General features: G+C 42.6%; 1 protein-coding gene and 1 long non-coding RNA gene across 6 annotated transcripts in view; one reads left to right on the forward strand and one right to left on the reverse strand.

Annotated features, from left to right (window-relative positions):
- Positions 1–2,237: 2,237 nt before the first annotated feature.
- On the reverse strand, positions 2,238–2,819 carry LOC121495545. Its single transcript, XR_005989014.1, has 2 exons — positions 2,631–2,819; positions 2,238–2,490 (listed from the first exon to the last, which is right to left on the reverse strand). It is a non-coding gene; the product is annotated as an uncharacterized LOC121495545 (long non-coding RNA).
- The window catches only part of TSEN2 (tRNA splicing endonuclease subunit 2), a 42,654-nt gene continuing 24,442 nt past the window's right edge, over positions 2,365–20,576 (forward strand). The window contains exons 1-4 of one of the 5 annotated variants that reach the window (XM_041763136.1): positions 2,365–2,608; positions 8,505–8,706; positions 9,982–10,063; positions 16,240–16,276. In XM_041763136.1, coding sequence (XP_041619070.1) covers positions 8,518–8,706; positions 9,982–10,063; positions 16,240–16,276 — 308 coding nt within the window. In that variant the 5' untranslated portion in view covers positions 2,365–2,608; positions 8,505–8,517. The other 4 variants (XM_041763135.1, XM_041763137.1, XR_005989013.1 and 1 more) reach the window with 4 other exon arrangements.

Genomic DNA, 20,576 nt, shown 5'->3' on the forward strand with positions numbered 1-20,576 from the left:
CTTGGTCAGATTACATACAGGACACCTGCCTGAACTTGAATTCAGATAAGTGACTTTATATTCCAAATATTACATAGAGGTTCTGTATAATATTTCACAGATAAATGATATTAAGCATTATTGTTCATTTGTTAGATGTGCTAATGATATTGGGGATATGTATATATATAAATACATACACACATACAAATTGGCAGATTCCACGTTTGCAAATTCACCTACTGGCTAACACTTATTTGTCATGCCAAAATCAATATTGACAGCATTTAGTCATTCACAGACATGCACATGCATAGAGTAGAGACAAATTTGAGTCTCCCAGTATGCAAGTTCCCAGCTGAAGTCAACAGTTGAGCTCTTCCTATTCCAGCTTTCATACTTTAAACAAATTTGCTTTGGGTGGTTTCCTTAGTACCACGTTTTTCTCATTTTTGTGCTTTTTGCTGATGTCACTGCTTAAAATGGACCCCAAGCAAAGAGCTGTAGTGCTGTCTAGCGTTTCTAAGCCAAGAAGGCTGTGATGTGACTTAGAGAAAATACCCATGTTAGATAAGCTTCATTCAGGCATGAGTTACAGGGCTGTTGGCCACTAGTTCAATGTTAATGAATCAACAAGAGATATTAAATAAAGTGCCTTTAAACAGAAAGTAAGGTTATGTACTCATCAGTTGATAAAACATATTGTGACCAGAGTCTGGCAGGAACCTAGCCCTGTATTTTCCATGAGTGATGGTTTAGTATTCACTAGTTTGGTATTCAGGGTTTCACTATATAGAACTGTAAAATTTAAATAACATTTTCACTATAAAATTTAAATATTTATCTATTAGAGATACACACTGAAATATTATGAGTGAAATTAAATGATGTTTAGGATTGCTTTAAAATATTCCAGCAGTGGGATAAAGGTATACATATGGAAAGTATAAAAGAAACAAGATAGCAAAGGTTAAAGACTGTGGAAGTGGTAATTTATTAGAATATTCTCTCTACTTTTGTGTTTGAAAATGACTGTGACAGGTTTAAAAACAGATTGAGGATAAAATCTTGGGGGAAGAACATCTTACTTGGTAGCTTTCACTCTGGACCCTCTGTGGGGATAAGGGCTCCCAGTGATACCACCTGAGATCTCATTATGGGGGAATCCCAAACCCTTGAAAGTAGAGAACCAAGCTGAGAGGTTCGGGAGCCCTGGCTGTAGTCTCTGCCTCACCTCAGACCTGCTCTGCTACTTCTGGTAACCCACAGTGCCTCTGAACCTTTTTTCGTATCAGTTAAATAAGGAAATTGAATTGGACAGCCTCTGGGTTCCCCTTCATTGTTAAAACCCTCTCATTCTAAAACCAGTATTTCCTAAATTGGCATGTTCTGCTACAATATTGCAGCCTCCTGCCAGCTCTCTCTTCCCTACCCCATTCATCCTGATGCCACTAGTCTGTGAACCTTGCTGAAATTCTTTTTTTTTTTTTTTTTTTGCAACACTCTAACCAGGGAAATATACTCATTTTGATTTATCTAAATCAAAGTCTGAACTCTAAGCCCAGCAGTTAAGGCTTGTGCAGGTAGACCATCCACTGAAGCCCTCAGGTTAAGAAGGGACCAGGAGGGCAGCCGGGGTGGCTCAGTGGTATACTACCGCCTTCCGCCCTGGGCCTGATCCTGGAGACCTGGTTGTGACCCTGGGGTCCTGGGATCGAGTCCTTGCATGGAGCCTGCTTCTCCCTCTGCCTGTGTCTCTGCCTCTCTCTCTCTCTTATGATTAAATAAATAAAATCTTAAAAAAAAAAAGAAGGGACCAGGAAACAGGGACAACACAGGGTACACCAAACTATTGCAGAAACAGAGGAAAGCCACCCAAGACTGCCTAGGGAGGCAAGAGGAAGTCTCTTGGAGGAAGAGCTATATGAGCTGAGGCGGGGGGGGGGGGGGGGGGGGGGGGGGGGGGGATTACTGCTGCAAACCAAGGAGAGGAGGATGGTCCAGGCCAAGGCAAGTGTGCGTGAAGTCCTGGAGACCAGAGAAATTTGAAAAAGGCTCGGATTTCAAAGATTTCAAAGCCATCACATCAAGCCCCATGAATCTCTCTGGCATTATTTGCCACCCTTCTCTGTCACCCACCTTCCCCACCTGCCCAGCACGTCTGGTATGTGTGCTGGGGACCCTGGGACTCATAATGGGAGAAGTATACATTGAACTCCCTACTAGACCTCCTTTAAAATAACCAGGTCAGGATTAACTTTTAACGCTTTCCCACACCCTTTTATTTTGCGCATCCGGAGTAATTCTAACGACCCACTTCTCAATAGAGGACACCAAAGCTCAAAAAGGGTAAATCACTCGAGCCGGCCCAGCCAGGGAGAGGGGCTGGGGTTTCAATGCAGCCTGACTCCTGGCTGTTGTCCTTCACCCACACGGGGCGCACAGGCTTAGGCGTCTGCGAGAGGGCGCTGGCGGGCAGGTTCCGGGCGTGCTGCAGCCGATGCATCCACACTGCGAAAGCCGAGGGCGCCGTCAGGGCGCCGCGCACACACCCGCTCTCTTCAGCGACATCTGGTGCCCTCCGTGCCCCATCCCGTCCCACCCCCACCGCGGGGGTCTCCGTGCCTGGGTTAGAGTCCCACTTCCACTACCTCCTAACTAGCTGACATCGGACGGTAACTGAGGATGTCACACGTTAAATGAACCTTGCGAGGCCGCTGTGGGGATTAAACGAAAGCAGCACCTGTATATTCCAGGGGAGGACAGGAAAGGGAACTCGCTTACACGCGGAGAAGGGTGAAATGGCACAGAAAACGCGCCTTCAGGGCCTGCGCAGGCGCGCTCCGCAAGCACCCGGCGGGCGCTCCCGCGGGCTCCGCGGCTGCGCATTCGGCCCGGCTTTGCGGCCGCACTGCTTGACGGCAGCGGTCTCCGCCCTCCGGCCGGCGTTACCGAGGTAACGACGAGCGCGTGGGGCCGAGAAAGGTAAGGCGCGGGCTTGGCTGCCAGCGGCGTCCGGAGGCGCTGAGCGCCGTGGCGGCGGCTCGAGGTGGGGATTCTGCTGCGAGAAGAGTCGTCGCCTTCTCGGAACCCCCCCCCGCCCCGGAAGCGAGAAAGGCGCGTAGCCTTCCCCCGGGTGGCACAGCCACCCCAGAGTGGGCCGGGCGGGGAGCCAGGCTTCCTGGTCGCGCCCGAATCAACCCCCTCTTCTGCGAGCACCTGTAGCCCTTTGTGCTGCTTTTCGTTCTTTCTGAGGAACTGGACGTGGCCCCGTCCAGTACTGGGGGCCGGGGACGTCGAGGTGTATCGGACACCCTCTCTGCCCCAGGGGAGCCTCAGCCGCTGGTGCGGTTGTTGGGGGGCGGGGGGGCACTCGAGGAAGTCTGCAGAGGAGTCTGCGGAGTAAGACGGGGAGTCGGCACTTGGGGGGCCCTGCACACTCTGGCTTGCGTGCGGTCATTGGTGGCTGTCGCAGCCCCCGTCTGGCCAACACCTTGCACACGGCAGGCCCGGTACGAGGCGCCTTCGCAGTTACCCCCTTCATCCTCACAACAGCCTTCAAGGGGTTTATGTTTTGTTTACGTGGCTTAGTCTCACGTCCTGACTTGAAAACTCCCCCAGGGGCTGGATTGTTCGCCTTGTCCCTCTCATCCTTGCCTCCCATAGCCCAGGAGGTAACACGGTTGGAGCTTCAAACATTTTTTAATTGGGAGAAGGTGAGCTTTACTGAGTAGGAGGTTTTAACCAGGTTGGTTTGGCAAGGTCTTTCCAGGGGGTCGGAAAACTAAATGGGAGTTCCCTCTCCCGTTTTTGTTTTGCTTGGAATAAACGTTTGCTGAGCACCTGAACGGTGTTAGCTTGTTTGTTCAAGGGAAACATAAGCCCCTTTTTTTTTTTCCTTTTTTAAGATTTTATTTATTCATGAGAGGCACAGAGAGAGAGAGACACAGGCAGAGGAAGAAGCAGGTTCCACGCAGGAAGCCCGATGTGGGACTCGATCTTGGGTCTCCAGGATCACGCCCTGGGCTGAAGGCGGCGCTAAACCGCCGAGCCACCCGGGCTGCCCAAGCCCTACATTTCGTAGTAAAGTAAATGGACCTAATGCTACTTGTATTTGGAGGCAATGTTGCCCACCACCCCCACCCCACCCCCCGTTTGGGAAAGGAAAAGCTACATCCTTTACAGGTGCATAGCACTCTGCCCCTAGGGAGCTGTTGGGAGTGAGTTTGAATCAGCTATTTTGTCACCAGTAGTTGGCAGCTGTGTAACTACATGTTGAGATCACCTGGGTCCCACCCTAGAATTTCTGATGTAATTGCAGGTAAGTTCTGAGCATTAGGAGTTTTGAGATTTCCCCCAGGTGATTCTAAGGGCAGCCAAGCTTGAGAGCCACTGTTGTATACCACCCCAGGTTAATTAATCTTATTTCAGTCGTCGTTCCCTGCTTGAGAGTCTCTGCATCAACTCCAAGTCTAAACCAGCTTTCATGTCCAAACCCCTTGACAACTGGCTCAGTCGTACCTACACATCTGTGTGTGTGCTTCAGACATGGTGGTCTTTTAGGCGAGACTTCTTGCAATGCTATGTCTCTGTACAGTGGAGCTTTGGGCAAATAACTGGCCCTAAGACTCAGTTTCCTTGTTTGTGAAAGAGGATGCCAGTACCCATGTGTGTACCATATAGCACAGTCAGTGCCTAGCATGTTACCCGTGGATGACGACTACCTCTTCTCAATTTACTCACGCCATACCTTGACATTATGCTGTTCTCCTATCATGGCACTAAAGAAACGTGTCGTAAATGCCTACTGCAGATATGGAGAATAGTGAATTCATTCCTTTCTCCCCTCTTTGCCTTTCAAGTTTAGCACAGGACAACTCCTTCACAAAACCATGAAACAAAAAAAAAAAAAAAAAAAAAACCATGAAACAAGATCGTTTGGTTTGTCCTACTGAATTTTTAAAATAACAGCTTTATTGAGAGACCGTTACACATACATAAAACTCACCCTTGTAAGGGGACCCCTGGGTGGCTCAGTGGTTGAGAGTCTGCCTTTGGCTCAGGGCATGATCCCAGTGTCCTGGGATCAAGTCCCACATCAGGCTTCCTGCATGGAGCCTGCTTCTCCCTCTGCTTATGTCCCTGCTTTTCTCTCTCTCTGTGTCTCTCATGAATGAATGAATGAATAAAATCAATCTTAAAAAAAAAAAAAAAACTCACCCTTATAAAATGTACAATTCAGTAATGTTAGTATATTCACAGAGTTGGTCAGCCATCACATCATCACTGCACTGGTTTTAAAACATTTTCATCACCCTCAAAAAAAAAATCCATACCTATTAGCAGTCACTCCACGTTTCTCCCTTCATTCAGCAGCTGGCAGTCACTAATCTACTTTGTGTCTCTATGGATTTGCTGTTGTGGACTTTTCATATTAATGGTCTTATACAATATGTGGTCTTTTGTGACTGCTTTCACTTAATGCTTTCAAGCTTCATACACACTGTAGCATATATCAACACTTCCTTTGTTGCTGGTAATCCATTCTATATGAATACATCACAATTTTTTTAATCCATTCATCTGTTGATGGACATTTGGTTTGTTACTGCTTTTTTAACTATTATAAATCATACTACTGTAAACATTCAGGTACAGATTTTTGCATGAACATGTTTTCAGTTTTCTTGTATCTGTACCAAGGACTGGAATTATACGGGTATTTTGCATTTAACATCTGAGTGACTTCCAGACTTTTCCAGTGCTGTTCAATTTGAAGATGAAGAAACAGGGCTCAGAGAGCTTAAGTGAGTTGTGCAAGGTCACATGATAATGATGGCAGGTTTGCATATATTGGAGGCCTATCAGCCAAATTCTTGGTAATTTGGTGGGGACAGGTGACTTGGGGACCCTACTCTTCCGCCATCTTGCCCCACCTATCAGCCAAATTCTTAAAGCCTGTTCTGCCACATGGGCAAAAGTAACATCAGATCACAGACTTTGAGGTTTAATGGAAAACAATGTTTTGTGGCAGGAACCTTTCTGTCACACACATACAGGTTGAAGTACAGAGTTCTTGACATCAAGTGTCCTAGCTCATTCTTGGTATTTGTAAGAGTATAGCATCAGTCTGAGGGAAAATTCCAAACTAGGCAAATTAAAATATAACTTCATTGTCACTTGTTTGAGATAATTTAATTGGAAGTTCTTGAAGTTAGCCATTTAACATTTTCTCTTAAAATTCCAAATGTAGCATATACAAGTTAAATCCTAACCAGAAGTTAAGTTATAAAAGTGAAAAATCTCATAAAAGTCCAACTTGTTCCTGGAAATGCCTAGAAAGTTTTTCACTAGATTGCAACATCTGCCTCAAAAAAGCTGACACGGCATCAAGTGTTAGAATAAATTGCTGTTTCTTCTGTTGAATACTAAATGCAATCATTGGCTTAGATTGAAGGATAAGTTGGCAAATGACAGTTTAGCTAAAATGCTCTTGGAAGAAAATCTCTTAATTGTTCATTAATGTGCAACATACGTGGTTTTGTTAGGAATGCTTTACAGCAGTGTGTGTTTGTGTGTGTGTGTATTTATAATGTATATGAGTCATGCTCAGTATGTAATTCCCTTGAGGGATCTTACTTAAAAATTAAATTCTAGTGTTTTGCTGCTTAGCATACTTAGCATACATAGTCAAGTCTATGAAGGTTCCAACTTGCTGATTCTTCTTTTTCATAGTTATCTTTGTACTTGATTTATCAATTTCTGTAACTCTTCCTTGGTCTGTGTTTTCCTTTGTCCTCATCTAATTCCTCCGTTTCTTTGAGAGGGCAGATAAAGGTATCACACAATGGACAAGGCAAGGTATTTTATTTCTTTTTAATGGTCATAAACCCATACAACCACTTACCTTCCTCAGATTTGGCCATTGTCACTGGCTGTTTCAGGCTTGGTGGCATCCATTGCCCAATAGATGCTGGTATTAAGTGCAGGAGGCATTTTAATAAGCAATCTTACTTCATTTTCTGGATCCATGTAGATGAAACGTGTAATACGGCTCCACTGTATCTTCAAACACCAGATCTGCTGTCGGCTTAAATTGAACCCGGGACGAAGGAGCAGCAGATTCAAGTCTCCCTTCTCATCCCGGGGTGTCTGTTGGAAGAGTGGAGTGCCTGGCCCAGACTCTTGCACTGTGTACATTTTCTCCCCCTTGCATGTGGTTGAGTTTTCCTAAGTTAGATGTATCTGCTGGGGCTCTGTTTCTTTATCACACAATGCACTCAACTTCATTTCCTTCCTTTAGCCATTATGGAATTGCAGCCTGTTGTGGTACCTTCAGTTTGCTTTCGTATGTGTTATGTGCTTGTTTTGTCTCCTCAGATTGAATATAAGGCCTGGAAGGGAGAGGTACTGGCTTTGGCTTCCTTTACTTCCTCAGGGTGCTGAGTGCACACTAAGTAATCCCATAATTATCCAGAATCCTTTAGCTCCTAACCTTGAGAAATAGTGGGCCTTCAGACAAAGTGGGTCAGTTGCTGCCTGTGCTTGCAGCAGAACCCAGGGAGAAGAGTGGAGGCTTTGGAATTCAGCAGACCTGGGATCATCCCAAGGGGCCTTTTACAAAGTCTAACTTGAACCTATTTTCCTCACCTGTAAACCAGAGTTGGTAGTGCTCACCCCATAATAATAATTAAAGCAAATACACACATGATGCTCATTATGTACCAGGTACTCTTCTAGGCCCTTTTTGGGGGGTCTTAACTCTAAGGTAGAGTCTGTTTTTATCCTTATTTTGTAGATAAGGAAACCAAAGCATGGAGAGATTAAGCAGCTTTTGCCCAACATCACACAGGACATAGTAAAACTAATTCCAGTCCTGGCACTCTGGCTTTAGAGTTCCTGCTCTTCACCACTAGTATGTGGTGGTACATAACAGACCTGAAATGGTAACTGTTTCTGTCATTGTTGTTATTAATTTACCTTAAACATGGGGAGATGAATGACCTTTAGAATATATATTAAGGTCCTTTTTTGGAAAAGGAAATACTGACTAGATTTAATTCTATGAGGACAGTGTCTCTTTTGGCCTTATCTTTATATCCCCAGCACCTCCGATTATCAGAAGGTCCTAGTAGGTACTCAGTAAATGCCTGTTGTTTGAGTGAAAGAATGGGAGTAATCCTAATAGGAATCCTATTGTGCTTGCTGTCCATAGACTTTTGCATGGCATGATGACTTTGGGCATGACACTAGGCCTCAGTCTTGTCCACTCTAGTTAGAAATATTGCCACTGACTTCTTGGGCATGATTGTGAGAATTGAGATATTTTAGGTGATGGATTAGTAGTGCTTGTACAAAATGTTCTCATTACTCTTTCTTCTAGTTCACTGCTTTTAAATATTTTATTTTTCCCACCGACCACAAACTTTTCTGAGCCTAGAGATAAATGTACCCCTGTTTTAGATCAATATAGTTATGGATTGGCTATCTGTTTCTTTCTCCTTATTATACTCTTTAAAAAACAGTTACCCTTGAGAAATGGCAGAAGCAGTTTTCCGTGCCCCAAAGCGGAAAAGAAGAGTATATGAGAGTTTTGAGTCTCCACTGCCCATCCCTTTTGGTCAAGACTGTGGGCCTAAGCAAGATTTCAAAGTGTTCACAGCAGAGATGATAAACAACAATGTAATTGTGAGGAACACAGAAGATATGGAGCAGCTCTATGGGAAAGTAAGTACTGGCGGCTTTGGCATGGCTACTTCCTGGCAGTCCTAAGCCAGGTATCCTTTTTGTTTCCTCCCATTCACTCCCAAAATCAGACCATAATTGACCCATATTCTTTTCTTGACATTCAATCCCATGTAGGAGAGGAGCTACACAATTTGAATCAGGTGCCCTGAATCCATATACTGATGAGGAAGGCTCCCCAACCCATGAACCCACATTTCAACAATAAACTGCAATCAGTGCATTGGCCTTTCTTGTCTTTAAGTTACAGAAGCCATGCATATTCATAAATATGCCAAGCAATTTACAGAAATGTAATGGGTAAAAACTCCCCACTCCCATTCCATCTCCAGAGATAAACACAGAATGGCATATTGTTCTGGCTCAGGGACAGATGAGGCTTCAGCATGTACTCTGACTTGTTATCTGTGCTCTCATCTGTTTGGTGACCTCTTCTTAGATAAGGACAATTTCCGGTTTTTGCTGTTTTCCACCAATGATAGATTCAGGTTGAGATTGATAGCTTGCTTTTTTATTTATTTATTTTTCTGGTCCATAGCCAGTTCATTACTTTATATATATATATATATATATTTTTTTTTTAAAGTAATCTCTACCCCCAGCATGGGGCTCGAACTCACAACCTCAAGATCAAGAGTCACATGCTATATCAATTGAGCTAGCCAAGTGCTCCAACTGGGGCATTTTTTAAATAGCTTTATTGATGTATAATTTAGCATCATAAAATTCACCCATTGTAAATGTGCAATTCAGTGATTGTAGTAAATTCATAGAGTTGTGCAACACCATTATGGTCCAGTATGGGGGATTCCCAGCAGGGAATGCAAGTACCATTGCACTTAATCCCTGTTCCCACTCCCAGCCCATGTCACCCACTGATCCACTTCCTCTCTAAAATGTGCCTTTCTAGACACTTTATATAAAATATATATGTTGTAGCCAGTTTCTCAAGGTGGAATACAGCATGTGGCATTGATCCTGGTGACGGGGGTCTAGGCTAAGGCCCTGCCTCTACCTGTCCCATTGCCTTGAGCTTAGTTATAAGGCACATAAGGTATACTGAAAACTCACTAGAACTCTTCAAACAATCAGAGATGAATGCTAAGATCTTCGTTAGTAATCATTAAGTAATCAGAGGGAAAATGTAAACCTATGAAAAATAGAACAAATCTGTTGTTAACTCAAATAGTTGTTTTCCCTCAGCTAAAAAATTGGCAACTAAACATGAACTAACTTTGTTTTCTCTTTTCCCGGAAGGGTTATTTTGGAAAAGGTATCCTGTCTAGAAGCCGTCCAAACTTCACAATTTCAGATCCTAAGCTCGTTGCTAAGTGGAAAGGTAACCTTGTACCTCATTCTGTCCTTTTGGCAAATTATATTCTTTCATCTTTGATCTTACATTTCAGATTACATAGGAAAATTCTCTAGACTTGAAGTAACATGCACAATGACAATTTTACTCCTAAAACTAGCAACCAGAATAGGGTTCTGATGTTTGGTGAAAACATGTTCTATCTAATTTCTGGAGTCATCAAAAGTATTATTTAGGCTTTTCTGTTGTTGAACGTTGACTAGCAGAGTACTATGCATGCAGAAGGTACCATATGCAAGTAAGTTTTACATTTTTATTTCTAGAATTAGAATTTATTTTTATTTTTATTTTTTTTAAAGATTTTGTTTGTTTATTCATGAGAGACACACAGAAGCAGAGACACAGGCAGAGGGAGAAGCAGGCTCGATGCAGGGAGCCCGACGTGGGACTCGATCCCGGGTCTCCAGGATCACGCCCTGGGCGGAAGGTGGCGCTAAACCACTGAGCCACTGGGGCTGCCCTAGAATTAGAATTTATAATGATAACTGTAATAATGAACTTGTTAAAACATTAGCTAATGTGTGTAGTTCTTACTTGCTTGACTTGCCATATTTAACTTAAAAATATTTTACCTTCATGTATTTGTCTGTGGAAGTCTCATGGTGATTGCATAACCAATGCCAGCAGACTAAAACATCCTTAGGATTTTTTGTAAGAAAAAAATACAAATTAAAACTGCACTAAGATACTATTTTAGCAATCAGATTGGCAAGAATCCAAAAGTTTGACAGTAGTCTCCTTGGGGAGGTCCAGAGAAACACTCTCCATATACTACGGATGGGAATGTAGATGGTACAACTGTTACAGAGGGGAATTTAGCAATGCCGAGCAAAATTATGTATAGATTTGCTTTTTTTCCCCCATCAATCCTCCTCCCCCGCTAACCCCTGGTCACTTTAATATGTTTTCTGTGCCTATAAGGTTGCCCATTTTAGATATTTCATGTAAGTGGAATCATACATTGTGAAGCCTTTTGTGTCTTCCACTTCGGATGTTTTCAAGGGTCATCCGTGTTGTGGCATGCATCCAAACTTCATCCTGAGTGATATCCCGTTTTATGGATATACCATGTTTTGTTTATCCATTCATCCAACGATGGACGTTTGGGTTGTTCCCATTTTGGGGCTGTTATGAAGAGTGCTGCTGTGAACGTTCATATAGAAGTAATTGTGTGGACGTATATTTTCATTTCTCCTAGGTATTTACCTACGAGTGGACTTGCTGGATCATACGATAATTCTGTTTTAATTTCTTTAGGAAATGTCAAACTGTTTTCCACAACACCCGCCCCGTGTTACATTCCTACCAGTAGTGCACAAAGTTTCCAATTTCTCCACTTGCTGGTTTCTGCTTTTGGATTTATTCATTTGTTTATGATAGCTATCTTAGTGTGAAGTGGTAAAAGTTTTTAATGTTAATCAAGTCCAGTTTATCTATTTTTTCTTTTGTTATCTATGGTTTTAGTATCATATTTAGGAAACCATTGCCAAATCCAAGCTGATACAGATTTACCCCTGTGTTTTCTTCTAAGAGTTTTACAGTTTCAACTCTTAAATTTAGATCTCTGATCCATTTTAAGTTAATTTTTGTATGTGATATAAGGTAGGGGTCTAGCTTCATGTTTTGTCCATGGATATCCAGTTGTCCCAGTACATGCATTTACTTTCAACCCAGCAGTTCCATTTCTAGAAATTTATCTGAAAGATACACTAGCAAAAATATGAAAAAAATAGCTATTCATTGCAACACTGTTTCTTATATTAAAAGACTGGAAACAACCCAAATGTCCATTAGGAGAGGACTAGTCGATTAAACTGTACTGCATTCATATAATGAAGTACCATGGAGCTGAGCTAAGAATGAGGGATCACTGGGGTGTATTTCTAAGCGAAGAAAGCACAGTAAAGCGGAGTCTGTGTAGTGTGCCATGGTTTATCTGAAGGTGGGGGGATATAAATATATTTTTGAAACTTTAGGATAAACCATAAATTCTTTTTAATGCCTATGGGGGAGGGCGGAACAGGATGGAGAAAGAGGTAAGACTTTATAGATTTGACTTTGGAACCTTGTAAATATATTACATGATTGCAAAACAAAGTTAAATTTTAAAAAGTAATTTAAAAAACGGAACTTACGTATCAGATTGGCAGTATAGCCACAGAGGAAAACTATTTTGAATGACTGTAAACATGGTAAATTGAGGTAATCTATCCTTTTTATTTTTTTAAATATTTTATTTATTTATTCATGAGAGACACACAGAGGCAGAGACGGAGGGAAAGGGAGAAGTAGACTCTCTGAGGGGAGCCCGAAGCAGCACTTGACCCCAGGACCCTGGGATCATGACCTGAGCCAAAGGCAGATGTTTTTATCCATTGAGCCACCCAGGTGCCCCTTGAGATTCAATCCTAATAGAATAGACTGTGTCAGTTATCTCTTGGCGCAGTGTTGTTTAACCAACCAGTGGCTTTCAGCAGCAACCAAATTGTTCACAAGTCCACAAGTTTGCTAGGTAGGTCTGCTGATCTTGGCTGGATGTGCTCATCCATCTGGTTAGTTATGGAAATCAGCTGACTGCTCTTATGGAACTAGTCCAATAATGGGTCTAGCTGGACTCACTACTGTCTGGTTGTCTGTCAAATGGCTGGTCTAGGATGGTCTCAGCTGGGATGAGGGGCAGGGGACACAATGTTTATCAACTGGGGTGAGGGATGGGGGGCATCATGTGTATCAGCTGGGATGAGGGGTGGGAGGGCACCATGTGTGTTACCTTTGGCAGGCTAGCCCAGTTATGTTCTCATGGTTTTGGTGGAGGGTCACAAGCAAGCCCCAGTGTGCCACTGCTTTTCAGGCCTCTGATTACAGGGTTTGCTATTATTCTAGCTGGTCTAACATTAAGGTGTTTGGCGGATGGAAGACCTGAAGAATTGGGGCCATCAGTGCAATCTGCCCTATACTCAAAGGAAGAATGGCAAAATAATCTTCACATTGCTTTCAGCCATTATTTTATAGGTGTTACCATTGGTACTGTTATTCTGAGACTGTGGTATGTATATTGTGTGAAAAACAAATGATTAATTATGTTGGTATGGTTGAGAGCCAAGATTTTCACATGAAACATCTATATCAGAAAGCAAAGAAGCTTATCAAAAACTGCTAGGCTTATTTCAAAAGAAGATATGCAGGCCAAAGATGGAAACATTTGAGCATCAATAAGAATAATAATATAGGGGCGCCCAGACGGCTCAGTTAGTTAAGTGTCCAACTCTGATTTTCTCTCCCGTAAAAAAAAAAAAAAAAAAAAGGAAAATCCAGTCATTGGTAATAATATCCCTGAAAGGGATATTTATCCTGGTTCATGCTGATATATGCCAGAAGAAATTCCTGGTTTACCTGCGGAGGATCACCATTTTGGAAATTGGTAAACATGAACTGGTTCTCGGGGTAAACTGAATTGTGAGGGACTCCTCTTTATAGATTCCTGCTAATAAACTAAGAAGGAATAATAAGAATGTCACCATCTTGAGTCCTCTGATAAAGCATTGATCACCAATGGTGTTGATAACATACAAAGAGACTACATTTTTTTTGTCTTGGAAACACACAGTACCACCCATGAAGTAGGCTGCCCAGAATATTGAGCCTGAATCTGATCAAGCCTATAGTTGCACCAATTTACAGGAAACAGGGTCAAAGAACGTATTAAGCCAGTGCTGCTTAAAGGTAGTGATGTGTCATAAGTCCTTTGCACCAGAATGGAAATAGATCCTATACTTCTTAGCTATTTATCTCTGGCTTTCTTTTCCATGAAAATATGGCTGTGAAAACAAGGTGAGCTGAACTAAGCAGTGTGCTAGGTGAGACTCATAGAGTAACATAGAGTGAGACAGTACTTGGTACAAGCCCTTCTTGGACCATCCACAAGCAGTTCTGAGGGCAGACCAGGAGGCAGTTGTATAGGACAGAAACCAATTGCTTCAATAAATGAATTACAGGGAAGAAAATCATGGTGGGGAAACAAATATTAGAATCAACTTCAGATGTATCAGTCAGTTGTAATATAAGAGCCTTATATAGATTTTGAGTCAGACTTTCCAAAAAAGAAAAAAATTCAGACAATGCATGAGGCTAAGGAATTAATTGGATGAGGCTAAGGAATTAATTTTTAAAAGTGATAAGGGTATCACAATTTCTTTTTGGGGGGGTTAATAATTTTTTTTAGGTAAGCTCTATGTCCAATGTGAAACTTAAACTCACAAGCCCAAGATGAAGAGTTGCATGCTCTACCAACTGAGCCAACCAGGCACTCCCCCACCCCATTTTTTAGACAACTGTTTTTTATATTTTTAAAGAAGAGCCTTTAAAGAAATACATAATGAACTACTTAGCGATGCTGTGATAGAATGTGAGGGATCTTTTTCAAAATCATCTGGGGACAGGAGTGAGCAGAAGAACAGAGAAAGCAAGATTGACCATGAGTTGTTAAAGTTGAGGGATGGCAACATGGGAATTTATTATACTATTCTCTTTACTTTTGTATGTCTGAAAATTTTTTTGTAATGCATGTTTCAAAAAGAGTGGGAAAAAAATAGCATGCTGACCCCCACCACCAGCTTTATCAGCTACTAATATTTGGTCAGAAACAGAAAGATTTCAAATAGTATATTGATCTTAACAATTGAGAATCTTTTCCTTATCTGTATAGTAACTAAATTTTGGAGAATAACAAAAATTTGAAAGAAATGAATTTATGCCAAGGAAATAGAAATTTAACTTGTGGACTGCCCTGAAGAAGTAAATCTCAAATGTCCATTTTAGGATGTTCTTCAAAATTCTGGCTTCAGCCTCATCTTCCACCTTCTCTATCCACTTTCTTCTACTTTTAGGCACTATAGCCACCTTGGGCTGCTTGCCATTCCATGAACCTGCCATGGATTTACTCTCTCTCAGCCTCTCCATCGCTTCCCCTGTCTGTTTTCCCCTGGTCTGCCTGTTGAACTCATTCATTCTTCAGAGCCCTGCTCAACTTCTCCTCTTCCATGATGTTTTTTACTAAGCCTTTCAGGCAAAGCTAGCTAGTCCTTTTATAACCCTTTACTTGGTCATATATCAGCTTGGGTTAGAATCAGTCATTTCTGATCTATCTGCCCAACTAGACGGAGTATCTCTAGAAGAAGGGATTTACTTTATTACTTCTGTATCCAGTGCTTGGCACAAGGACGGCTGTCAGTAAAACTCGCTAAATTATCATTTTTGTTAAATTACCAGAGGGAGGGAGGTCATGACAGAGAAAACTGACAAATTCCTGAGGAGGTAGAAATCTTTGAACTTTTAGGGTTTTTAAAGCTGATGATCATCTATTCTAAGCCTTTAATGTGCTGTGAAGAAAGCTGAGTTTGGGTAAGGAGAAATGAGTTGCCCAAAGGCAGAGTCAGAGAGGATGAACCTACACCATCAAATGATCAGTAAATAAATAACATTGTAGGTGGAAAGGTTCAACCAGCCAGATGCCCAGACCTCCTAGGTCCACACCCAGAACCAACACTGCCATGAAATTGTGGGTACATGTTGGGTGCTTTCACTAACGATGTCTTATAAAGGGACACCTGGGTGGCTCAGGTCGTGACCCCAGAGTCCTGGGATCGAGTCCCACATTGGGCTCTCCAGGGAGTCTGCTTCTCCCTCTGCCTATGTCTCTGCCTCTGTGTGTGTGTCTCTCATGAATAAATAAATAAAATCTTAAAAAAAAAAAAATGCCTTATGGAGCACGGAAAAATGGGGATAAAATACCTCAACATTCTCATCTGAAAGTTGAGGGCATATACATTCAGAGGTGGCCGAGGGGTTTCCTCTTGCATGCCATTGCTGCCATGCAACAGTGTTAGATTGAGAACGATTTCAGGGTCACATCTGGGCATAGCAAGAGCACTGAGATCAGTCAGCATTGCCTTCCGATGGGTTCAGGGGATAGGTTCGTGAAGTAATGGCATATAAAGCACACCCTTACTAGTTGGGCAGGATCAGTCAGCCTTCTAGATGTGTGATTTTGTGATTCTTGAAATTTCTTTGTCTTTTCTGGATTTTCAGTGGGTTTTTTCCCTTTAAGGAAAATTTGTCTGAACAGAACTTCTTTATTGTTACAGATATGAAGACAGACATGCCTATAATCACGTCAATAAAGTAAGTCATGGTGACCTTGGCTTAATTACGGCTTAAATCAGATCTGTTTGTAGATAACCTTTTCCAATGTGATAACGCACACCTTTTTTTTTTTTTTTTTGATAGTAGATTTGTCCTTGAAAATTATATCTGAATTTTATGTGGATCAAATCATTTGAAATGTACTGTTTATTTTTTAAATAATCCTAGGTCAAATCCTTTGCCACTTGAATTCCTTCCAAAATACAAACAATTACCCTGTAATGTGTAGTCTTTAAGTGCTAAAGTGCTTACGCATAGATCTAAAACTGGCCTCTGCCCCGTCTTCTTTCCTCCCTCTACACTTGAAGGGTGAGAGAAAGGCTTTCGCAGAGGCTCTTCCTCATCCACTCATACAGTCACAACTCCTTCCTTTCTTTGCACTCTTCCTATTTCCCAGAACTTTTCTCCCTCTCTCCTGAAGCACACACACTGCCTGGCTGTTGCTGCCCATCCCACGATCCAGCTTACATGTCACTCTCCTGGAGGTTTTCTCATCACCATTACCCTCCCTTGGTTGGGGTCGTTCTTCTGGTTCCCACATAGTCTGCCTTGGCGCCCCTCACTGTGCCGCCCATCATACTAGACTGTCAGTTCCTGGAGAGCAGGGACCATGCCTGATTCTTCTCTGCAGCCCCAACACTTAGCGGTCCCTTGGTAGGATTTTGTGGACTAAACATTCATGCATTTAAATCCTCATTGTCGGGACACCTGGGTGGCTCAGTGGTTGAGCATCTGCCTTCAGCCCAGGGCATTATCCTGGAGACCCAGGATCGAGTCCCACGTCGGGCTCCCTGCATGGAGCCTGCTTCTCCCTCTGCCTGTGTCTCTGCCTCTTTCTGTGTGTCTCTCATGAATAAATAATTTAAATCTTTTAAATAAATAAATAAAATCCTCCTTGTCCTGAGGGGCAGCTCAAGTTGCAACTCTTCTCTAACCCTTCTAAAAATATTGAAGCCCACATGGTTTTTCATCTTGTTTCTAGCACATACTGGCAGAATCTGACAGCTCCTCTTTGCTCCCGTGGCCAGAGGAGTGGCCAGGGGCAGTGACACCAGGGAGATCTCAGTAGCTGCTCTGGCTATACCTGCCGGCTGGATGTGGGGGTATGGGGGGGACCTGCTAAGCCCACATCCCAGGAGGAGCTGAAGTAAAGCTGCAGTCTACACCAGGACTCAGAAACCACAGAAGCCTGCCCCTCAGAACTGAACCCTGATCCAGCTGGCAGTGGACATGACTTGATGTCAAGCCAGTCTTGAGTATGTGAGGTTCTGGATAGGGGAAGATTATCACCTGCTTGCGGTTATCCCTTTGTAAGTTCTACAGTAATAATATTGCAAGCATTTTATTGATCTTTGTTATTAGTTCCCCAGGGATACCATAGCTTAAAAGAGCAGAAATTTATTCTCATACTTCTGGAGACTAGAAGTCCAAAATCAAGGTGTCAGCAGGGCGGTGCTCCCTCAGAGGGTTCTAGGAGAGGATCCTTCCATCTTCCCTGTCTTGTCTGAGCTTCTGGTGGTAGCCAACAATCTTTGGCCTTCCTTGGCTTGTAGCTGCATCTTTCCTGGCTCTTCGTGTCATCACATGGAGGTCCCCCTTGTGCATACCTGTGTGCCTCTGTCCACATTTCCCTCTTCTTCCAACAAGGAAACAAATCAGTATGATTTCATCTTAATTTAGTTACATCTGCAAAGACCCTGTTTCCAGAGAAGTTTACATTCAAAGGTGCCAGGGGTTAGGATGTAACCATACCTGACAGTTCTGTCAGAAAATTATGCCCCCTAGTCAATACTTGATTAATTACTTGGCCATAATAATTGCAGTCACAATCTAAATTGTTAAATGTTGAAAGAAATGGGCTCATTTTTCAGGTTAATTCTCCAGCTTAAGTACATGTTACAATTATTTCTCTACTATTCCCTCTGAAACTCTGATCCCTTTCTTAAGTGAATTCACTCTGATTGGCCTCTTTCCAACAGTAGTTGTCCTTAGATGATGAGGAATTTCCATGTAATATTTTCTGGGGGTGAGCATCAGGACCTTCAAGTGACACCCTAGGTGATGCATGTAGGTTGTGTCCTTGAAGGGCCACCCATGAGGGAGGTGGTCTCCCCTCCTATTTGTAGTCCTTTATTCAGCCAACATCTACTGCAGGTGCCTGTGTGTCAAGCATTGGGTACATGCTGCAGATACAAGAAGAGGAAAATATTTCATCTCTTTTCTCGAGGGATTTACAGTCTAATGGAGGAGGAAGAGGAGTAAATAATTGCACTCTTTGGTAATAAATATTATAGTGAGATATTGCTGATATCATCATCATAGCCAACAGTACTGGTTGGTCCAACAGTGCTAGTTACTAGTCTGTTCTTTACCTGATCATCTCAGTTCATCTTCTCAAGAACCCTTTGAGGTAGGTGTAGTCATTTCTATCTCATACGTGAGGAACCTAGAAGTGACTTGTCCAAAATTATTTCCTCTCAGACCAGGCAGTTCAGCTCCAGAGCCTCCAAGGAATTGACATATAGTGAGAACAATAACATGGTTGTACATGCTGTCATTTATTGGACATATCCCATGTACAAGGTCCTGTACTAATAACAGGATTATCTCCTAAAGTCCTCATCTCACCCCTAAAGGTGGGTCCTGTTAGTTGACAGGTGAGGAAATGCAGCCCGAGAGGTTATGTAACTTGCACAAGGGCAGTACTTGGACCAAAGCCAACTGACCCAAAACTGTTTTGCTGTGAGTTTCCAATGATAAATAGGCATTAATCAGTAGGTGATAGAGAAAGGTGTTAACCATGCAAGTGGAGGAGGTATGTTCAGGGGCATAGAAACAGAAGAAACAGGCGTATTCAGATGGTACACTGTTCTGTAATCTGGTGGCCCTGAAGTGGGTCTTCTTTTCACCAGTCTCACTACTGCTTCTAATCATAGCCACCACCTTTTCCTCCTGCCACTCTCTGCCTTATGTTTCCTGACTTTTACTTTTCACTTTTCTCTTCCTGCTGCTTCTCCAGCAGTGTCTGTGGTTAATCGCAGCAGGACTTGGCCTTTTAAGGCATTGCCAGCCAATGAGAAGACACCTGCTCTGTGACTCATATGCCATATGTCTCAGTCATTTGTGTATCTGGCTGTTTTCATTATGAGTCCTGCTCAGAGGCTTTCTTCACATGCTTTTGCAGCCATGATTTGAGCTTCCATAAAATGAACATCTGGCCTCTTGCAGAAGAGCAAAAAGAGATGGTGATGCTAAGTGATTTAGCTCAGAATCTCACAGAAGAGCCAACTCCAGAACCCAGATCTGGTGCAGCACTCATCCCCACAAGGCTGCCCCCGCTCTCGAAGAGCAGTTAATTAAAGTGTACATTTCCATTCATTAAAAATGTTATTTGTATTCTTTAATATGTATAAGTCAAAATGATCTTTTAAGTCTCCACCTAAAAAGCCCATAATCATATAAGTGACAAATATTTATCGAGTACTTTCTATGTGCTGAGCATTGTCCACGTCTTGTCTCCTTTAATCCTTATAACAACTCCATGAAGTTAGTATGGTTGCTCCTGGTTTACAGATGAGGAACTGAGCCTTAACAAGGGTTGTGTAGCTAATACAATAACCTGGTGAAATGAGAGTTTGAACTCCTATCTGCCTTGACTGCCCTGTTGCAGAGTAAAGCAGTGGCCTGTGTGGGTTCTTTCTCTCTCTCAGATCTTTTGCTTAAAGGGATAATTGTTGAACCTTTCATTCAGTGGTTCTTTCACATATTTTGAGTCAAGGAATTTTTTTTAAAAGATTTTATTTATTTATTCATGAAAGACACAGAGAGAGAGGCAGAGACACAGGCAGAGGGAGAAGCAGGCTCTATGCAGGGAGCCCGATACAGTACTCAATCCTGGGACTCCAGGATCATGCCCTGGGCTGAAGGCAGGCGCCAAACCGCTGAGCCACCCAGGCATCCCGAGTCAAGGAATTTGATGAAAGTTGTGGATCCCTTCTCTGGAAAGGTACATATTGACATAAAAATTTGTGTTCAAATAAAGGAGATTCATAGATCAATGAAGCCTAGAAAACCAGTGCTATAGGTGGTATGAAGAGCAAAGATTGTTTTTCAATCTCTCAAATAAAAGTTCTTTTTTTATTTTTTAAGATTTTATTTATTCATGAGAGACACAGAGAGGCAGAGACATAAGCAGAGGGAGAAGCAGGCTCCTTGCGGGGAACCTGACGCGGGACTTGATCCTAGGACCCCAGGATCACAACCTGAGCCAAAGGCAGAT

Source organism: Vulpes lagopus, chromosome 7 (assembly GCF_018345385.1).
Source record: "Vulpes lagopus strain Blue_001 chromosome 7, ASM1834538v1, whole genome shotgun sequence".
Classification (NCBI taxonomy): Eukaryota; Metazoa; Chordata; class Mammalia; order Carnivora; family Canidae; genus Vulpes; species Vulpes lagopus.